General features: G+C 36.1%; 1 protein-coding gene and 1 non-coding gene across 2 annotated transcripts; both read right to left on the bottom strand.

Annotated features, from left to right (window-relative positions):
- Positions 1-865: 865 nt before the first annotated feature.
- Positions 866-15,106, bottom strand: LOC106341806 (callose synthase 10). The gene is made up of 50 exons (XM_013780530.1): positions 14,711-15,106; positions 14,460-14,557; positions 14,084-14,250; positions 13,862-13,973; positions 13,570-13,680; positions 13,339-13,464; positions 13,163-13,252; positions 12,982-13,079; positions 12,785-12,902; positions 12,336-12,464; positions 11,854-11,930; positions 11,693-11,771; positions 11,338-11,430; positions 11,153-11,255; positions 10,924-11,047; positions 10,647-10,833; positions 10,515-10,567; positions 10,120-10,180; positions 9,937-10,018; positions 9,584-9,633; positions 9,341-9,427; positions 9,146-9,231; positions 8,976-9,003; positions 8,381-8,478; positions 8,207-8,288; positions 7,963-8,123; positions 7,707-7,827; positions 6,889-6,986; positions 6,701-6,791; positions 6,450-6,610; positions 6,248-6,357; positions 6,031-6,165; positions 5,817-5,885; positions 5,569-5,734; positions 5,120-5,228; positions 4,871-4,990; positions 4,472-4,587; positions 4,299-4,382; positions 3,952-4,064; positions 3,762-3,814; positions 3,493-3,669; positions 3,370-3,417; positions 2,851-3,009; positions 2,626-2,739; positions 2,441-2,529; positions 2,169-2,327; positions 1,956-2,058; positions 1,746-1,865; positions 1,580-1,630; positions 866-1,488 (listed from the first exon to the last, which is right to left on the bottom strand). The coding sequence occupies exons 1-50, from the start codon at positions 14,916-14,918 to the stop codon at positions 1,069-1,071; spliced, it is 5,694 nt and encodes a 1,897-aa protein (XP_013635984.1). The 5' UTR covers positions 14,919-15,106; the 3' UTR covers positions 866-1,068.
- Positions 15,107-15,563: 457 nt separating this feature from the next.
- Positions 15,564-15,647, bottom strand: TRNAY-GUA. The gene is given in 2 exon segments: positions 15,564-15,599; positions 15,611-15,647. It is a non-coding gene; the product is annotated as a tRNA-Tyr (tRNA).
- Between the last annotated feature and the right edge of the window lie 3,759 nt (positions 15,648-19,406).

Raw genomic sequence — 19,406 nt, 5'->3', positions numbered from 1 at the left:
AATTTCATGGCTCTAACACAGTGCAAGGTCTTCCGTGTAATCCATACCCATTTCAAAACAGACAATAAATCACAATGATACCAAAACAATGGATAAATCCATACCCATTTCAACACTTTTTAAACATGACGAACCTTTCAACTACACTCAACTACATACACTCCTGACAACTAAATACCAGAACACAAAATTTTGAAAATTGAATCAAATAAAATATCCGAACCCGGCGCGTAGCGCCGGAAGACCCCTAGTATATACTAAAGCGTTAACGTCATATACTCTTGCTATGTGTCTGAGATGAGCTGATGTTTCTCAATTCTGAATATTTCACTCCCAAACCATCAAAGTACACCTCACTTGTTTCTCAGGACCTTGTCTTCTTACTTGATCATCACTTATTTAACCTCCAAATTATCAGTCTTCCAATTTCAGACTGTTAATCACATTGATTCATGGAATTTAAAATGATAAGGAAGGTCTTGCTGTGAGTTTGAATGGTGTGATTGGATTGAGTCACCGAGAAGAACAGGCAAGTGCAATGTGATGGAAGATTTGTGGCCGTCCTTTTCCTGATAAAACTCAACAGAGTTTGTGACTAGAAGTTAAGTGCCGTAAAACATTTAATTACCACTCAAGAGGTTGTTCAAGCTCTGCTCTTAAACGAGTAATCAATGCAACTTCCTTGCTTTGAGTCGAGGATCTCCCGACAGAATCAGATTGCAAAATTAACAAGCCATCTCACAAATATGAGAAAACCATGCACAAACCTGAATGTTGAAATCCTTTAAGGTTCTTATAATATCATAGAGAGGGCTTTTCTGATCTTGACAAGTGATTTAAACGCGTGTAAGAACCGATGAAGCCAAGTTAAAGGATCCCGTTACACAAACTGAAGTAAGTCACCATCAATCAATGCATAGTCAAAACTCGATATCACAAGATTCAAGCTAGAGAAGAAACACAAACAAGATTCTAAAGAGATTAAAAAAAAAAGATCCAATGTCGATGAGCGAGCTTTCAATGATGTTCTAACAAACTCTACAAAAGCTCATTTACACACTAAACCTCTCAAGTCTCAACGTTCGCTCTGTTTCCGGCAAGGATGATGGAGATCTCGAGTCCACGACTGAAGGCCTGGTTGAAGAGGAGACGAGACTGGAAAGTCGAGATGAACGGGAACCAGGAGAGGAGAGCAATGGGAGCAAAGATGAGCATCCCCATCGCAGCATCATAAATACGTCCAAACTCGCGGACTGTTTCCCACAACCCAAACAGCTTGATCAATCGCTTCCATGTGATGGCTAATGACAGTATTGCCCAACCTGTCGGGATGAAGCCGAGTACACATGCAAACATGTCTGGAATGGATAGATCTGTCAACGCAATGGCTAAAGCGATGAGGGCGATAAATGTGAGAGAAACCACTCCCTGAAGGAAACGCAGAGCCAGCAGAATGTTGCTCGACTTCCTGGGGCTATACCAGAATAGCTGAAGTGACAAAGAGACAATGATACAAATGTTAGCGGATGAGTTGGAAAATATAACATCAAATCTGGAGATGAAATTTTTTAGCACATACCTTAAACAGAAGCACAACTGCAACCAGCACTATCCATGAGTAGCCATATATCTGCAAAGCAAAAAACAAAATTAACTTCCTAGCAATCATAGTAAGGTATGCATATCAATTTTCAAATATTCGATTAAAGTGAATTAAATACAAGCGAATCAAAAGTTAGCTTTACCGCAAGTGAGGTGTCTTTCCCAGTGAGATTGAGCTTGTACACGACGCCATACTGAAACATGAAGAACCTCAAGCTCAAAATGGTCTCCAGAATCCGTCCTCTTAATGTTTGGATATGCATCTGTGAAGGAACCCATGATATTTACAGAAACTAAGTGAGGTATAGAGTACAATAGCAAATACACTAAAGAAGAAAAAATATTGAACAAACCTGTTCTTCCTCCCACCACGACTCCCAACTGAGCTCTCCCTTTACTCCTACTCCACCTTTGTACATCAGCCAACTGACCCAGTTATCGAAATCCTCGACGGTCCTAAATCAAGCAGGTGAAATTAAATGTCAATATTGAACACAATTTAAGATGTGGCACCACAGGTAATCAAGTGAATAAAATGAAGACCAAACGATAGGAACTTTACTTACTTTTGCCATTCGAATCCAGATGGATTGAAGATGTACGGTGCAAACAGCCAGGAGATTACCAGGAACCAACTGCTGATAGTAAGCAGAACGAACGAGACAGCACCTCCATCCGTATACCCGTAGGCAATGTAGACAATAAGCAATAAAGCTACTTCAAAACTGCACAGAGAAAGAGGTTAACATCAGCCAGTTCACATGGTATCTGATATTGAACTTTGGAAGCTCTTATTACAATTGTGAACATCAAGAGCAGAGCATGGCAGAGGACTTACGCTTTTACAAAATGACTTCTGGAATAGAGTCTGTAGTTATCCGCAAACTTGATGTGCTGAACCACAAAGCCTCTGCCAGTAGCTCGATACTGTTGATAAAACAAAAAAAAATGAACACGCGTTTGGAAAAGTTTACAAGCAGAAAAAAGGTAAATGTTTATTTTCATGTATACAAGGAAAAATACCTTTGCACCACCGTGAAGGATAGTACGTCCAAAGTAATGAGTCCTTGTCCCAAGTGAAAATGTGAAAAAGACCGAGCACAGCTGAAATTGCATCGTAATAAAGCTGAAAATAGCCTGTGACATGAAAAACATTACGTTTCATGAGACTTCAGTTGAAGAGCACGCATTCTGAAAGCTATTTCTATTTTGTAAGCAAAACAAAACATAGAGAATTGGTCGACCAACCTTCAGCAACCCAAGTTCAAGTATGAAACCCATAACCATAGGAACCGCAGTAAAGACTCCAATCTGGACCAAAAACTGTGCATTGAGCGCAGCATCCAGTGCAGTGTTACCAGAGAGTTTGGCTACTCTTGAGATTGCACGATCAGAACCCGAAAAGGCCTGAAAAGACCAAAAAGTATATCATCTCGAATGAAGTATGTCAAAAGCTTCATGACTATAAGAAGTGACTTAACAAATAAAAGAAACACACAAGAGTGAAATCAGTGCACAGATGCTTTCAATTCTCAAAAGGTGGTAGGCCAAGTACTATGGAGTACCACACATATACTAAAGCTTACTACATAGACCAGTACGCTCTATAGAGAACAACAAACAAAAATAACAGTATCGATACTGAAAATTGCAGTAAACAAAATTGTTTTAAGAGATTAAGCATTCGCCACTCTCCACATTGGAGAGAGCAATTACTACTCTCATTTCATAATGAAGAACAATGAAGAAAAAGGCTCTATGACATACCAGATACACTCTTCCGTAGAGAAACACGTACACAGTAAGGACGGTCATCTGCATCAAAGAGAAAGGTTTTACTACATGATAATGAAGGAAACAGAAGTATAGAACACTAGAGAAGGAAAGTACCATTGTGCAGACATAGAACCCAACCGTTGTGAAGTAGAACGACATCATCCTAAAGAAATCAAACAGCTGCCCAATCCTGTAGACATCCCTACTAAGAACTTGTTCTCCATTTCCACCCGCTACCTTCCCTTCAAATAGGGCAATCTGGTTGAGTCCTACATCTCTTCCTTTACCAACCTACATGAAAGAAGATGTATATAGATCAGGTTTTCAGATCGACGGGAGATACTAGTCAAGTAAAAACATATTAAATGTAAAAAGTCGTTGACCTGAATGTACTCATGGTGGGTGATATTTCCCTGCCTAAGTGTCGAGTTAAATCCTACGAAATATTACAGAGTTCAGCTCAGTCAGAAATGGTAACACCGAGTGTATTACAAACAATTTGCACACACCATAAAAATATTACAGTAACGACTCAAAATTTATGTAATGAATAAACCTATATACTACGCATACCAGCATATATATCTTCACTGATGTTAATAACACGGGATGCTTTGCTGATCCCACCGCGAGTTATATGAAATACTCTATCGAACACATCTGGATGCCCATAGTGCATTCGAACTCTGCAAGATTAGTTTTGCACAGATTAAAACTAAGCTGTCACTAAAAAGTGGAATAGATTGAATTAAAACAATCCAATAAACCGGAAACAAGTAATAAAATCACGATAAAACCGGAATCAAGTAATGGAAACAGATGAGGAGAATGCTAAAAAATGTACAAGCTCCACAACAAAAGATTTAAAATGAAATATGTTCCTACTGGGTAAGTTAAAAGTCTGAAGCGAGTATACTCACTTAAGTGGATATGCTAAGACTCGTTGACCCAGAGTCACAAAACTGGTTTCTTGATTGGACATAAACCACGCCAATGATGAAACACTGCAATACCAATTTAACATCAGTGTAAAGGAGATAAACAATAAAATATTGAACATAACAACTAATTTATCAAGGAGACGACTCCAAACCTTCCCGTGAAAACATGCTCTCTAACGCCCAAAATGGTAGGACGTCGAATTCCATGTTTTCCATGAAACTCTTCAAGTAGATTTCTCATTTTGATTGCCTCCTCGAGATAATTGTCCTGAAGACAAAAATAGGAATATAGTGGATCAGCGAAAAGTGCTACAATACGAACGACGCCAGCATATTGCTGCTACTTAATTTTACCAATCCTTGTTATATGGGAGAAGAAAAGTGACAATTGGCCACGTAATGATGGCCAAAAGCGGAACTTAGGAATCTAAGACAATTAATATCCTAGCATGTATGACAGGTTTAGCTTAATTCCAATACGACTCTCTCACTCAAACACACAACTTTTACAACGCTAAATTTTAATGCAATGACAGAAAATGATGAATAACCTGATTCATATCTATGGTCTGGATGGCTTCTCCACGAGTGAAAACGATCGCATGATTTTGATTCTCAGGCTTTCCTTCCCCAAGTTTAGGATCTCCGGGAAGTTTAATTGAATAAATTTCCTGTAGAAAAAGTGAGACTTATTGTATGCTGTATATAATTACCCAGATCAGGAAAATAAGCACTATTTATTGGACCAAAACCATCTTTCCAAATTAACCACTGCAAGCCTCGACAGAAATATCATGTACCTGATCTTTTCCGTGAATGTCAGCTTTTACTAACTTAGAATAGAATTCCTTTTTCCCTTCAACACCAACATCCTCTGAGTGTATGAAGGCGACTCGAAGTGCCTCAAATCTAGTTGCGACAGTAAATATGGATTAATAGAATTTCTGTAAGATGATATCACTAAAAGATGTTCCATTAAAGACTGAATATAAAGATAGCACCTGTATCAAACTCATATTCACTCATACATATGAAAAAAAAAAATGATTGCAGGTAAAATAGAAAATCTGCAAGGTTCCAGGTCAATCTAGTATCTCGGCAACCAACGAACAATCAACAGAAAATGGGACGAACTGAAATACTATTTAGCCGTTCTATAAGATATTGAACTTTATGACAAAAAGAATGATTATAGCCTCAAAATTTATAAACAAATACAAATGATTGGCGGGAAAAAAATAATGCATACCTTTGCAACAAAAGTGCGATATCAGTAGCCTCTGGTTTCTTTTGCTGTTTCTGTTGCCCATAAATTTGACATGACACAACATATGTAAATTTCAGGTCTGCTTGAGCTCGCGCTTCAGGTGATGCTTCAAACCCTCGTGGCATGTTGGTCAGAGAAACATCATCCACTGTAGCAAAAACAAAATTGCTGTTACAGAACACGCCTTTCCCATGAAGGTAATACTGCAACAAAAGTTAGAAACTAAGTACCTCCCAAGCCTCGTCTTTCTAAGAAACTCTGGAGCATCAACGCCCTTCGGTAATACATCATTCCTCGCACTTTTAGGTCCACAAAAACAAATTTGAATCAGGCATTCAAGCGTGAAAACCAAATTTTCACATTAAAACCCAAACGTAATGAACGTAATTCTTTCTATTTACGAAACTATATTAGGAGTGATGATTAGCATAGATAGTATCTAACCTGTCCTTGCTAAAGTCTGGCCTCGAAAAGATACCCAAAACCGAAGCTCCAAAGCATCAGTTGCACTTTCTTGAAGATCTACATCCCCTGTTGAGTCAGACCTACCAATCCTCTCCAAGAAATTCTCCCATTCATCTATATCCAAAAACAAGAGATCTCAGCTAAAGACTATGGACTAAGAAACGACCTCACACGCCCAGAGGTAGTATCTATTTACCAGGAAATATCTTCTGAAGATAAAAGAGAGTAGATATCCCATCTTCATTCTCGCTTCGCAATTCTGAGGAACTATAGATAACTGTCTCACTGTAGTATGGGGTGAAGACACTGTTCACAGAAACAATTTAAGAAAGCTATATTAATCTATTGGAAACAAAACAAAATAGGTTAAAATATAAGGCAAGTGCTATCATACATACCTAAACGGTACCATTTCAGCAACGGGCCTTGCTTGGGGCATATCCATAAATAAAGAATTTGTAAAAAACTCCAATCTTCTCCTCGCTTCAAGATTTTTTGGGACATTAGCAGCAGCATCCTTCACAGTAAGAAGAAGGTGTAGCCGCTTGACCTGCTCTATCTGCAAATATACAAAATAATATTATTGCATAAGACCACAAAATCAGTATTTGGAATGAATTTCCGTCTTGCTTCTTCTCGAGGGGCTTACAATTTCTGGATCTCTAGGCCACTCAATCGTAGAAAAGAGACTCCCCTCGTTTCTAGCCCGTGCTAGAATATTCCATGTATCGAGCTGATCTCTGGATGCATACATAAGTGAAACCGTAAGATAATTTCTTCAGGACGGTTTCCAATACAGGTTGATATTTGTGTGAGCAAGTAATCGTTCCAATATACCTCAAATTCTCTGCAAGAAGGTCATGCGTGACCACCTCGTAAAAATCAAACATAGCTTTTGCCGCACCTTTTGCAAGATCTGGAGTTTCGTTTCGAATCTGGGACATGTCATTTATTCATAGAGAATGTTCAGCAACCAAAGCAAACACGAGGTGAAACAACTGAAATTCTAACAACCAATAGTATATATACATGTCCAGTTACAATTTGAGTACGATTTTAAAATATCAGATGTAAAGACACTTCTACTAAAAACATATATCCGGTAGTACTTATTGACACAATTAGACTACTCTTACCTACGGCTTAAGCTACCTAAAATCCATGATAGAAGGAAAGATATAATTTAAGAGAAGCTTGTTTCGATCCAATAAGAACTGAAAAAAGGAAGTCAGAGACCTACTAAATAGACTAAGAAAATTAAACAGCTTACAATTTTTGTAAGAAAGATCATAACTCTTTAAGGAAAAGAAAGAAGTCTTGTTGGATACAAACAAAAACAGAGATGAGAAAGGTAAAGAAAGAGTGTCTAAGAGTGCCCAGGTTCTAGTAGGATCAACAGGGAAAATCTTTCTTCTCCACATTTAGTGCTTATTAAACCAACGTCAGAAAATGAAAAACAGTAAAAACAAAAACTGGTTTGGTACATCTAAGCAGCAAGAGATGATTCAATTTGCAAGGATATATCTAGGAATTTCTGAAAACAGCATTATCTCACAGAAATTAGAACGTTTGGCATAACTGGCTTAGTACATCCAATATGTTTAAACTTTCAAACAAAAGAGCACTAGTCACAGAATTAAGTCAGAGAAGCGTACCAAAAGCCCAGTTAATGCCGTAAATCTGGAAACGACCAACTGAAGCTTCTTAAGATTCAGAGTTATAGCAAGGGAACCCTCCTGTATACTGTTGCTAATCTCCATAAAAACTCTTTCCACCCTATTACCAGTGTGAAAAGGAGGCATAAATTGAAGTGTCACAAGTATAATTCCAAAAACATCGATCTGTGGTTAGCAAAATATGAAATTCGCATGTAGAACAAACGTTGAAAATACACAAAATGAAAGACTGTACCAACGTCGCCCTACACCATCAACCATGGAATTCAATATGTTTTGAACGCTGTAATAGCACTCCTGAACAGCATACGCCATGTATTCATCGTCGCATATTTGTCTCCAAAGTACACCCTGCGTTTCGGTGCACTCCATGGCTAAATCAATGGCTACCAAAATCTGAGAAAAAAAAAGAAGGAATTCAGAATAATTCACACACGAGAGAACAATATCACACCTGATGAAATTTAAAACAAACTGACCTTACTGCAGAGAAGAAACAAGGGCCACTGGACTAGTCCAAGACTTCCCGTGTTACTGGGTATAGAAAGCAAATCCATCTCCCTATAATCACAGTACTCAAAAGTATAAGTTAGAGACCTTGCAGAAAATGGCAAATAAACGAAAGAATAGGAAAGCAAGAAATATGTATTAACCTGTTGCTTATATAATCTTCCTCTCTTAAGCTTTTTATTATCTCATTCCAAAAAGGGGAAAACATTGCAGCATATGCCTTGTTCATGTCTTGACCATCCTGCAAAAACAGTCGGAATATATCATTACCCTGAAAAAAGAAGTTATAGACTGGTAATCAACATATAAAAATTCCACTACACAAAGGAAGCAATAGACAGAGAAACAGTAAGATAACAGTCAGCGCTATGCACAACTACCAATGAAGTATAAAAAAGGGGAGGGGTACATTTACGAAAAAGTATTAGGAGAGAACGAAACAGTAGGCAAATAAATTTCCAGATACAATCACAAGCATCACCTACTTTATTTTTCCTATTAAGTATAGAGTAACAAGCATAAGATAGGAAGGAAAGTTCAGTGCAGCCAAAACAGTTAGTTTAAACATCTACTTTTTGCGAACACATTATCAGTTCTCACTGTCAACAGATACAAAGCCCAAAAACTCAATAGAAGATCGCTGAGCCAATTTTGGACAAAGAACTAACAATGGAAGGCCTGCAAGAATAGTTCTTAAAACACCAAGTGATGAGACAAATAGTTAAACTTATTACTAACCTGAGAAGCATGTTGGCCGAACGATACTCTGAAATATAAAATTACAACAGAGTTTAGACCTTGAAGTGAGCCCAACAGACAAAACATTGCATAAACTAGTAATCATAAAAATTATTTTTTTGTGTCAAGGAAATTGTAAACTAGTAATCATAATAGATCCAAATTATAACCTTTTTACAACAGGAGAGACAAGGTTCTTGGCAAAAGCTTCTGGAAAACTCTCAAAACGCTTATGAACCATCTCAATGGAGCGTATCTAAAATAGACAAACTGAACATGTTTAGTCAAGGGACCAAGAATTTGAAGAGTGACACATTTCTTGAAAGAATAGTAGAACATTTCAGTAGACTAGTATTCAACAGTACCTCGCCTAGACGAGCTTTTGCTCCCATCACACCACCAATGATAGCAGACAAGAGTGTGTACCATATATGAATATCCATAAGATATATCTGGACATTAGTATTCCACAATTAGTTACCTTCAGCCCGCAAGTTTATTAAAAATAACTGACGAAAGAAAATCAGGCTTCAAAGAAAAAGGTAACAACGAGATCTTAGACCATCAAAACCTCTGAAATTGTGAGGAACAGTAAGGTAAATACTCACACACACAACTGGAGCCCACAAGCTAACAATGGTCAGCGCATGATCGTTACCTGCCAATTTTATAATGCGCAGAACCATAGATGTCAGCAACATTTTGAAAGACGGCACAAACGGCATTCAACAACAGGTTCTAGTTAGTACTATAGTTGATCATATACAAAACTAATATTCTTCGTTGAGGTTCCACAGGCTCGTGTAGCCAATGAAGCAGGCTAAATAGGAGTTAAGTGCATGGCTACCTTACCAGGTTACTAAGTTGTATGTTAAGGTTTCTGGTCACATCATATTTATATTAAGCCAAGTAACAGCCAGCAAATAATTTTGATTGAGTACCTATGTGTACAGGCACTTACTTTTTGAGACAATATCATGCCATGAATATTCAAACGAAGGAAGATCAATGATCGTCTTGGTGGGTTTAACAAGTGGTTTGATCTGCAACATGAAGAAGGTTTAACCGTCAGTGCATTATCATACATGCGCTTAGTTAAATATGTACAGTAGCAAAAAATATATAGCTGTAGAAACATCCTTGCCTGGAGAAAGTATGCAAACGTGAATTTGGAGGCCAGGACAATCAACCAAAACGCCACATACCTGAATAATACAGGAAAAAGTTTGAATAAACCGAACTCTGGAACCGTGCGTGTAAATACGAAATTTTTCTAAGAGTCCAAATCAGTTGTAACCATCTAAAAGCCACTAAATCATTATGTGCGAACTCACGAATTACATCAGGTGAAACTGGTACACAGACATTCAGGATATCTACTCTCAACAGCCAACTCCCCTACTAACTAATCATATATGCCAATAGTTTATTCGAGTTCCAAAACTTATTTTAAATGAAGCAAATGTATTTCAACTAGCCAATGAGTACCGAATTCTTTTTGGTAATTATCTATAGTTTGAAAAGGTAGGTATTCAAAACCTGCAATAATCGCTCATGTTCTCAAAGAGGCCACGGCCAACGAAGTAACGTTCCTGAAAGAGAGAACAAACGTCAACAATGTGCTTCATTATGCTACTTTTTATGATATCTGAAGTCTTACTGAATGAATACCTGATATATCCACTTGAAAAACTGGAAGAAAGATTGATCTGACATTTCTGACAGAGCATGGCATGCTGGAAGCTTGACTAAAAGTCCAAAGATGAGGCGAACAGCGGCATAAATACCCAATACAAGAACGTATAAGCGGTAGAAGAACTCATCTGAGCTTCGTTTATTTCTTTCCTGCAGAACTTGCCTGCAATAATTTTCTCACAATAGTTTAGCTGTTCTGCATACAAATTTTATCAAGAAGAGATACCTCGAAATAGACAGATTGGATACGTACACATAAACATATACCACAAATACTGAGCCCAAGCCCCACCAGAAAAACTTAATAAACACCCTGGATATAGCCATTCCTCTTGCCATGCTGTAGGCGCCATACATAAGTACAACATCAAGAAAACCTGCATAGATCACAAACAAGTAATGCTCAAAAACAAGGTACAGTAGAACTTTACAATCTGATTCTGAGTTTTCTGATGGTAACAGAGTCATTCAGAGAAACTTACTTTCAATGAAGTTCATTATAGCATATGTAGCCCCAGCACTGAGCAAGATTTTGAAAGTATCTTTATCGAGATGCTCTTTCCTGAAGGCTATAATCGCCAAAGCCTGAAGAAAGGTAAAATAACAATAATAATTAAAGTCGAATTATCAAATTAAGCAGAATACTGTTCGTAATTGCCACACCAACCTGGAACATTATAACCATGAAGATCCAAAGTCGGTGAAAACTTCTGAAAAGGTGAAGGTATGTCCGATGCTCAACAAAGCTGCTTTTACCAGTCTAACATTGAATTTCAGAAAAATGGATGTCAAAAGATTTTGTAGACACATGGAAATGAAAGAAGAAGATAGAAGAAGAAGCTGAGACATCTTTGGTATTGAAAATGAAAATGACTCTTGACAAGTATATGCAGTGGTTTATAATTAAAATGGTTGGAAACTAATTCTCATTGGAGAAATTCCCTATATAGACATAGAAGAGAAAAATAACTCTTAAGCAGAGCAGAACTCATAAAAAATGAAGCCGCATGAACAAGACTCACCCTTTTCCGCCCTTTGGGCCCAGTTAGAAATTTTGACTCTGTTTTCATAGGCCAGCTTAACTCAAAGCAACCAGGCGTCCTGAATATAACAACACAGTTAGTGGATACTCCTCGAGATGTGACTATACTCACAAATGTAAAAATATCAGCGAACAACAAACCAAAAGTATTCATTGAAGTCATCATAATTCCGCCATTCAGAATGCGCAGCTTTCCCATTGTTGTTTCGAAGAGTTTCCTACATGAATATCAATTCCAAAACCAAGTTAAGATCTTGCACGACCATGTAGCATATCCATTAAAACACACCCTTAAATCCACCTTTCAAGTTTCAAAGATAGCATGTTACGAATTCCTCAAAAACATAGAAATAAGATCTAAACTTAAAAACGAAGTAGGCATGTGCTGTCAAACACAGAACCAGAAACACTTGGATACTATGTCAAGAACCTGATTAGTTCTGCTAGGAGATGCTACAATAAGCATTATAAGTAATATGGAAGTTTAATACACAATCTTGGATACTAAATATACTGAACAATAACAACATACCAATAACTGAGTGAGAAACCGTCAAAAGAAAGCTAATTAAGAAAAAAAAAAGTTATGATGCACAGAAATGATTGTAATAGCAGGGACTCACCGCTGACATTGCTGCATATATAGGGGAGATAACTCGATCAAGAAATGATACAGAACCATTTTCAATTAAGCAACTGTCAGCACGGACAGCTTCTCCGTGATCCAATTTTGCATCCAATTCCTTGGCCATCTAACAAACAAAAGCAACTGCGTGTGAAAAGATCTGTCGTTCCAGGATAAGGGTCCTTTCTAAATTAAATCATGTCAGGCTGGTGCTTTAAAAGAAACTAAGAGCCAGATGCAGAGGGAATCAAATGCTACAGCAGTGCTGACAAGTCTCTTCTTGGCTTGGTTGTGTGTGGTTTACAGGAGGAAAAAACAACTATGAACAGCATAACAGCACTAACAAAAAAAATAAAAATATATATTCACTAAGCAACTAGAAAACAAAACATGAGTATACTGATAGCGGAAAGTCGGTATGTAATTAACAGTAAGATGGTATCTTACATTGTGAAAAATATAGCAGATACACTCTGGAAGAAACCGGACATTAGCAGCTTCACCCCAGATTAGGAAGTACAACGAAACAAGAAACAGCTTCCTGTCCCGGTTAATGGCTTCTAACCTAATAGAGAAACTCAAATTTGATCAATTTACATAAATTAAGCCACCATTTTCATATCAGAACTAGACCAAAAAATTACTTGTTGTAAACAAGGCGTATCCTCAAATATTTGCACCACTTGATGTAGTTATCCAAAACCTTCAAGAAAACCTCATTGACTGCTTTCTCATCAATTTTCTACAAATAAAGGTGACGATTTTAAGATGACAATCACTACACCAACGAGACAATCAGGACCGTTGTCAAAAGGAAGAACTCACTGGGTCATTGGGGCTGGGTAAACCGAGCTGAGATTGTGCATTTGAAAGTGTGAGAACCAGATGCTCCCTTTGGTTCCTTACATTATCTTTCTGAGATAATGTTCAATAAAAATAGTGTAAGTGAGAAGAATCAACAGCAAACAGGGGAAGATTTTGATACAATAATAACAGTGTACCTGAAACCCGAAGATGTACTCCAATAAATCAAACATGTCTGCATCACGTTGTCCGGAAATCTCATAATCATCAGGAAGCTTAGGGAAATGTTCAGTGTATCTAATCGCCTGAATCGCACCACGGACCTAAACAAAGACAAAAGAGTCTTTCATGAGCAAGAAAAACTTGGCAGGTAAAAAAATACTAACAAGAAAAATGAAAATAGTAGTTTTCATTCTTGTTTGACTCACTTCCGGGAAAACACTTATTGCATTGGTCATGGACTGCGCTTCTAGAGGGACAATATTGTAAGGAGTTAGTTCCGCAGACAAAGTTGCATCAGCTTTTTTAATTCGCCCAAGCTGAAAACATAAACAATTCAGTTAGCTCATATAAGATAAGTATATAAGATGACAACTTCCAATGACTGATACAGTGATATTAGGAAACAATTATAACCATTCAGTAAGATCTTTCGAAAGGCATCACCAAAACAGGAAGCGTGAAGCAGATTAAATTTCTTTAGAATTACAAGAGAAGTACCTCCTCTCTGATAGACCTCCCAACACCATTTGGATCTGCATCTCTGCTTAGCAACTCTAACACTTCAACTAAGGCCCTCAATGTGGCAAAGACCTTCCTCATCTTCAAGATCCTATGAAAGAGGGAGAGAGAAGAAAAAAGCACTGGTCAATCAAAAAGGACCCAAAGATTCCAAACACTGTCTCAAAATAAGAAAACCACAAGGATTAAGTAAGCACATACTCCCCAACATTTGACGAAAAAGCTGTTCCTGATTCCCTCCATTTTTGCTCTTCCCTTTGGATATCATCCACTCTATGCCGTCTTTTATAAAGTTGGTAAAACTGCCATAGTCGTTCAATATCACGATCACGGTTTATCGAAGCGCCATCTCTCTTGGCAAGTTTTTGCTGCAAAATTAATTAAAACCCCTTCGATTCAGAACAAGTAAACACACCAATTGACATAACATAAGAAAAAATCCACGAAAGAATGATGTTTCCACCTTAAATCTCACATAAAAAGGTAACCAGAGAGCAACAATCATAATTAAACCATAGATTAAGGATGCATTTAAACCAATTAATTGACAAACTAAAGTCAAGAAGATGAAAAATACCTTAATCACTGACATCAAACCAGTTTTGAATTGAAGAACACCTCTACCATCACTGTTAGGGTCCAAGTTCTGCGCCATAGAGTACGCTTGCTCACACACTGCATCACACAAAAGCAGAGTTTAATCAATTTGAAAACAATCACAATCACTTTCTTCTCACTCATTCAACAGCAAAAACCCCTAACGCGTAATCGGTTCTCCTTAACAACGCTATACTTTCAAAATCAATGAATCCCACACAAAAAACTTACGGATCCTCGCGACGTTAGGATCTTCGGCCTGAATCTCGTCAGCAGCTTGTAAGATAGCATCGATGTTCGTAGCTCGGCCAAGTGACGGTGGAACGGCTCCGGCGAGTCCGCTATTGACACGCTCATGGCCTTGGCCTGAATCTCGTAACTGCTCTCTTCTCAAGGTGGCTCGAACCAGCCTATCCCAATTACTGTAAACCCTAGCCATTCTCGATTCAAAATCAAAGCTCGGGCCCTAAACTGGCTGAGCCAGCATGGGGGTGAAAGCAGGAAGAAGGTGAAGGAACGAACGAACGAACGGCTGGAGCACGAAAACCCGACCCGGGGTATGCGGTATTGTGTCGGATCTGTGAATAAACGAGTCGATGAAGATTCCTTCGTATAGTGGGTTTTCAGAAATAAAAGATGTTAAAAGGAAAAAAAAAACAAAAGTGGATTTGACAGAAGAAAAAGGTGGAGCCAAGGAAATTACGGTATTGACCCCACGTTTGAAAATATAACCGTCAGGGTCAAAACACGGATTGACTGACTACTAAACGCTGTCGTTTTTTCTTTGTGAAACCGCGTGCTTTGAGATATATACATCTCAGGCAGGGCTATATGTTGACTTTTCGGCCCATGATTCATTAACAAGGTTAATAAGGCACAAGATATTTACAAAACCCATAAAAAAAAAGGAAACTGGAAAAAAAGTCTGTGGGCTTCGAACCGACCTAAAGATTATCAGCAACTACTACAGTCTTTAGAAGATTAACTCCTACCTCTCAGGCTTAGCTATGGACTTATCGGCCCATTATTAAATACAAGATTCAAGGCCGTGATATTTAGAGAGAAAATATATAAAAATTAAAATTCCGACCTGCCGGAATCGAACCAGCGACCTAAAGATAACAGCTACAACTACAGTCTTCCGCTCTACCAACTGAGCTAAGGTCGGGAATAATATCTTCCTGCTTTTAATTATATATATCCATTATCTTAAAATATATAATGAAATTTGTGCTTTCTATGCTATAACTCATGCAAAACGGTTCCCACCGTTTAAAAACATGAAAAACGGTTTAAAAATAATTGTAGATTAAGTCTCAAATATTAAATTACGAACTAGAGCTGGGCGGGTTTTTTTTGTTTACTTAATGTAACTAAATAGTTTTTACACCATTATATAATCTGTAAAAATTATAATAAAATGGTGACAAAAATGCATCATATAATACATATATTGTTGTTACATAATTCCACTAATAGTAAAAATAAAATGATTTATATAACCGTAAATGTAAATATCACGCGAATATTTGTTTTTATTTAACCGATATCATTTTTATTTACTCGATATCGAGTTGGCTAGTGGTAAAGAAAATGCTAGTAGCCTTTCATTGGTCGGGTTTGATACACGTTGGAAAGAATTATTTACAACATTTGGATTTCTAGTAAAAAAGAGAAACCACTTTTTCATTTTTTTTTAGAAATATACTTTTGTTTTCTAAGAAAAACCACTTTTTCATTTTTTTAGAAATATACTTTTGTTTTCTATAAATAATATAATATTTATTTATTTTTCACGTATTATGTATTTTTTATTATGACATTACGCATAATAATTAAAATAGATTTTTTAGTTTATTTTTAGTTTATGTGTGTGTTTTCCATAAACTAACATATATATGCGAAAATAATATTTGAGAAGTTTTGATAGGTTTTTGGTCATAAATGATAACTATATTTAAATTTCCAACATGTCATATAAGTAGTCTTAATTTTTAATTTCTCAACCCGATATATAAATATTCGTCATGCATTTTTAGTAAAATATTTATATCATACTTATTAAAATGAGTAATTTGTTAGAATGAGTAGTTGCATTTCTTGTATTTATATTATTATCAAATTAATTTTATTTTAAATTATTGACTTTAACATTTTATTATATGTAGGATTTTTATTTTATTTGAATTTTTTTTCTTTTTTAGAACATTGTTATCTTGTCTAAATGTTTTTCTTTACATACAAAACGTGAAGAATATTCTTTTGAAACTTTCTCTATTACAATTTTCTCATAAGAAAAATCTTAGGTGTTTTTAATTTTTTTAATACTAATACTTAAATGTACATGTTATTACCAAATATAATATTTCAAATCTGTACTAAAGAAAAATAATTTAAGGTAAAATTCAATTGAACATATGTAATATCATACATAATTTAAAAATAATTTTCTAATAGCATTTTAGATATATATATATCTAAAACAATATTGTCAATTAAATAGATTAGTCAAATTGGTTATTTGGAAAATTTAACTAGGTACAAATTTAGAATTATCAAGTAAAATTGATATTTTTAAATATGTTCTCATTATTAATTTTTTTTTCTCAAATACGACATATCCTTTAAATTTTTTAAATATTATTAATTGATTTCATTAACAATAAAATTTTGAAAAATGTAATAAACATTATTTAATATAGGATAATACCCACGAATTTATGGTAAGAAGTTTTCTACTTTACATATTAAAGTTTATAGTATTAATGTGCATTACGTGTAATATTTATCATGAATTTGTTGTGGAATAGATTTAGGAAAAAAATTAATTTAGATTTAAGTTTATTAATTACTTCAGTGGCATTGTATTGTAATTAAGTTGTAAGTTTTAGGGTTATTTTTTATTTGTACTTCTATTTTAATAAAGTAGATAAATATTATTAATTGATTTCATTAACAATAAAATTTTGAAAAATGTAATAAACATTATTTAATAGAGGATAATACCCACGAATTTATGGTAAGAAGTTTTCTACTTTACATATTAAGGTTTATAGTATTAATGTGCATTAAGTGTAATATTTATCATGAATTTGTTGTGGAATAGATTTAGAAAAAAAATTAATTTAGATTTAAGTTTATTAATTACTTCAGTGACATTGTATTGTAATTAAGTTGTAAGTTTTAGAGTTATTTTTTATTTGTACTTCTATTTTAATAAAGTAAGATGTTGTATATCATTTGAACTACTCACATCTTATTCTCTCAACCTATCTGATAAACCATTCAAACAAAATTCACTATTTGCTGATTAACTATATATAACTACTTCAAAAAGAATAGATTGTATGAATTTTTCTATACTCAATGAAAATAATCAAACAAAAAATGGAAAGACAGAGATATAGAAAAGGACATTGCTTGAAAGGAGACAATGTCTGTCGAAACTCAAAGACAAGGCTAGCCAGCCCACTATAATATGCAGATCTCATCAATAACCAATGAAATCGTTTCGACGTGAAAGTTCGAAAGCCCTTGGCTTTTTTGTTTGTTTTCTGATAATAATGTTTTTAGTATTGTCGATAATATTAGTGTTTCTAATGATTTTCATTAAAAAAAAAAAGTGTTTCTAATCCTAAGGGTTACCATGATGATATATTGATGTTCCACAAATTCCATACGATGGACACTATAGACTATAGTGTATTTTTTGTAAGATGTTGTATGATAAAGCGCCTCTCGTTCGTTTAACAACGTATTCTATACAAAGTACTCTGATTGAGTGTTATTAGATTTCTTACGTCGCAATTAGGAAGCACTTGGGAGAAACAATGTAGAGCTGGATTTTTATTAGCTTCGAAAGATTGAGTCTAGTTTTCAGCAACATTTTCAATGTCTTTAATTAAAAAAAAACTCAAATTGTTTTGCGTATCTTAAAATTTTTTTTTTTTTTTTGCTAAAAGGTAAATATCATTAAAATGAAGATTCAGATTTTACAAAATAAGATCTAAGATTTGTTACACCTTGGCAAAAAAAGGAAAAAACAAGATAGTAACAAGGAAGGATTGCCAAAATTTCATCTCATCTCAACGCATCCACTTTGCCATTAGATCGAGAAAATGCTTCCTCCCTCTTCTAGCCGTAATTGTATTTCGCATCTCCTTGTCAATGTTTCTGAAGATCGCTTCTGGCGGTAATACAATGTGGTTGTGCAAGACATTATTCCTTTGCTTCCAGAGATGATATAAGATGGATTGAGCCGCTAACTTCCTTAGCAAAGAAGGAGCCGATGGAGAATTGCCTCTGATCCAGGAGAGTAGCTCAGACCAGGTGCTAAACATCCTAGATGGAGGATTTAGCGTCCCAATGCATAGCTCCCAAACTGTAGAACTGTAGCTACAAGACAAGAACAAGTGATCTCTTGTTTCCATATAGGCAGAGCAAAGGCAGCAAGCAGTAGGGACAGGAAGGCCCCATGAAGCAAGTCTTGCTCTAGTTGGTAATCTATTCATGTTGGCTACCCACATGTTGAAACTGTTTCTCGGAATTGCTCCCTTGAACCATATGAGGCCTGATGCAGTCTGAATCGGCCCCCTTGGCCGGAGATCCTGCCAAGTAGGCCGGAGATCCTGCCAAGTATTTGATGCATTAAACTTCGGCTCCTCCCTAGAAGTTGTACACCACGTGTATGAATCAGGCATCTCAGAGAATGTCGGGCAGGGAATGGTAGTTAGAGAGGTATGAAGCTCTAGAGCCCCATTTGATCTCGGCGAGGCGATATTCCAACCAGATGTACTACACGCTTCAGACACAGTACTATGGAGAGGGACTCGGAGCTGACGGGGCGCGTGCTGACCTAAGAAATTAATAAGACTTCCGAAAGGGGTCCAAGCATCATACCAAAAGCTCACACTGTGGCCATTTCCAA

Source organism: Brassica oleracea, chromosome C4, assembly GCF_000695525.1.
Source record: "Brassica oleracea var. oleracea cultivar TO1000 chromosome C4, BOL, whole genome shotgun sequence".
In the NCBI taxonomy this organism is placed as follows: Eukaryota; Viridiplantae; Streptophyta; class Magnoliopsida; order Brassicales; family Brassicaceae; genus Brassica; species Brassica oleracea.
This window is presented reverse-complemented; position numbering and strand designations above follow the sequence as displayed.

Excerpts from the sequence above, each read along its gene's own strand:
- LOC106341806 (XM_013780530.1), bottom strand. The coding sequence starts at position 14,918 with ATGGCTAGGGTTTACAGTAATTGGGATAGGCTGGTTCGAGCCACCTTG. Across the intron at positions 13,253-13,338 it reads AGTACATCTTCGGGTTTCAG|AAAGATAATGTAAGGAACCA; the intron begins GTACACTGTTAT and ends ACATTATCTCAG. Across the intron at positions 3,815-3,951 it reads CAGTGAAGATATATATGCTG|GATTTAACTCGACACTTAGG; the intron begins GTATGCGTAGTA and ends AATATTTCGTAG.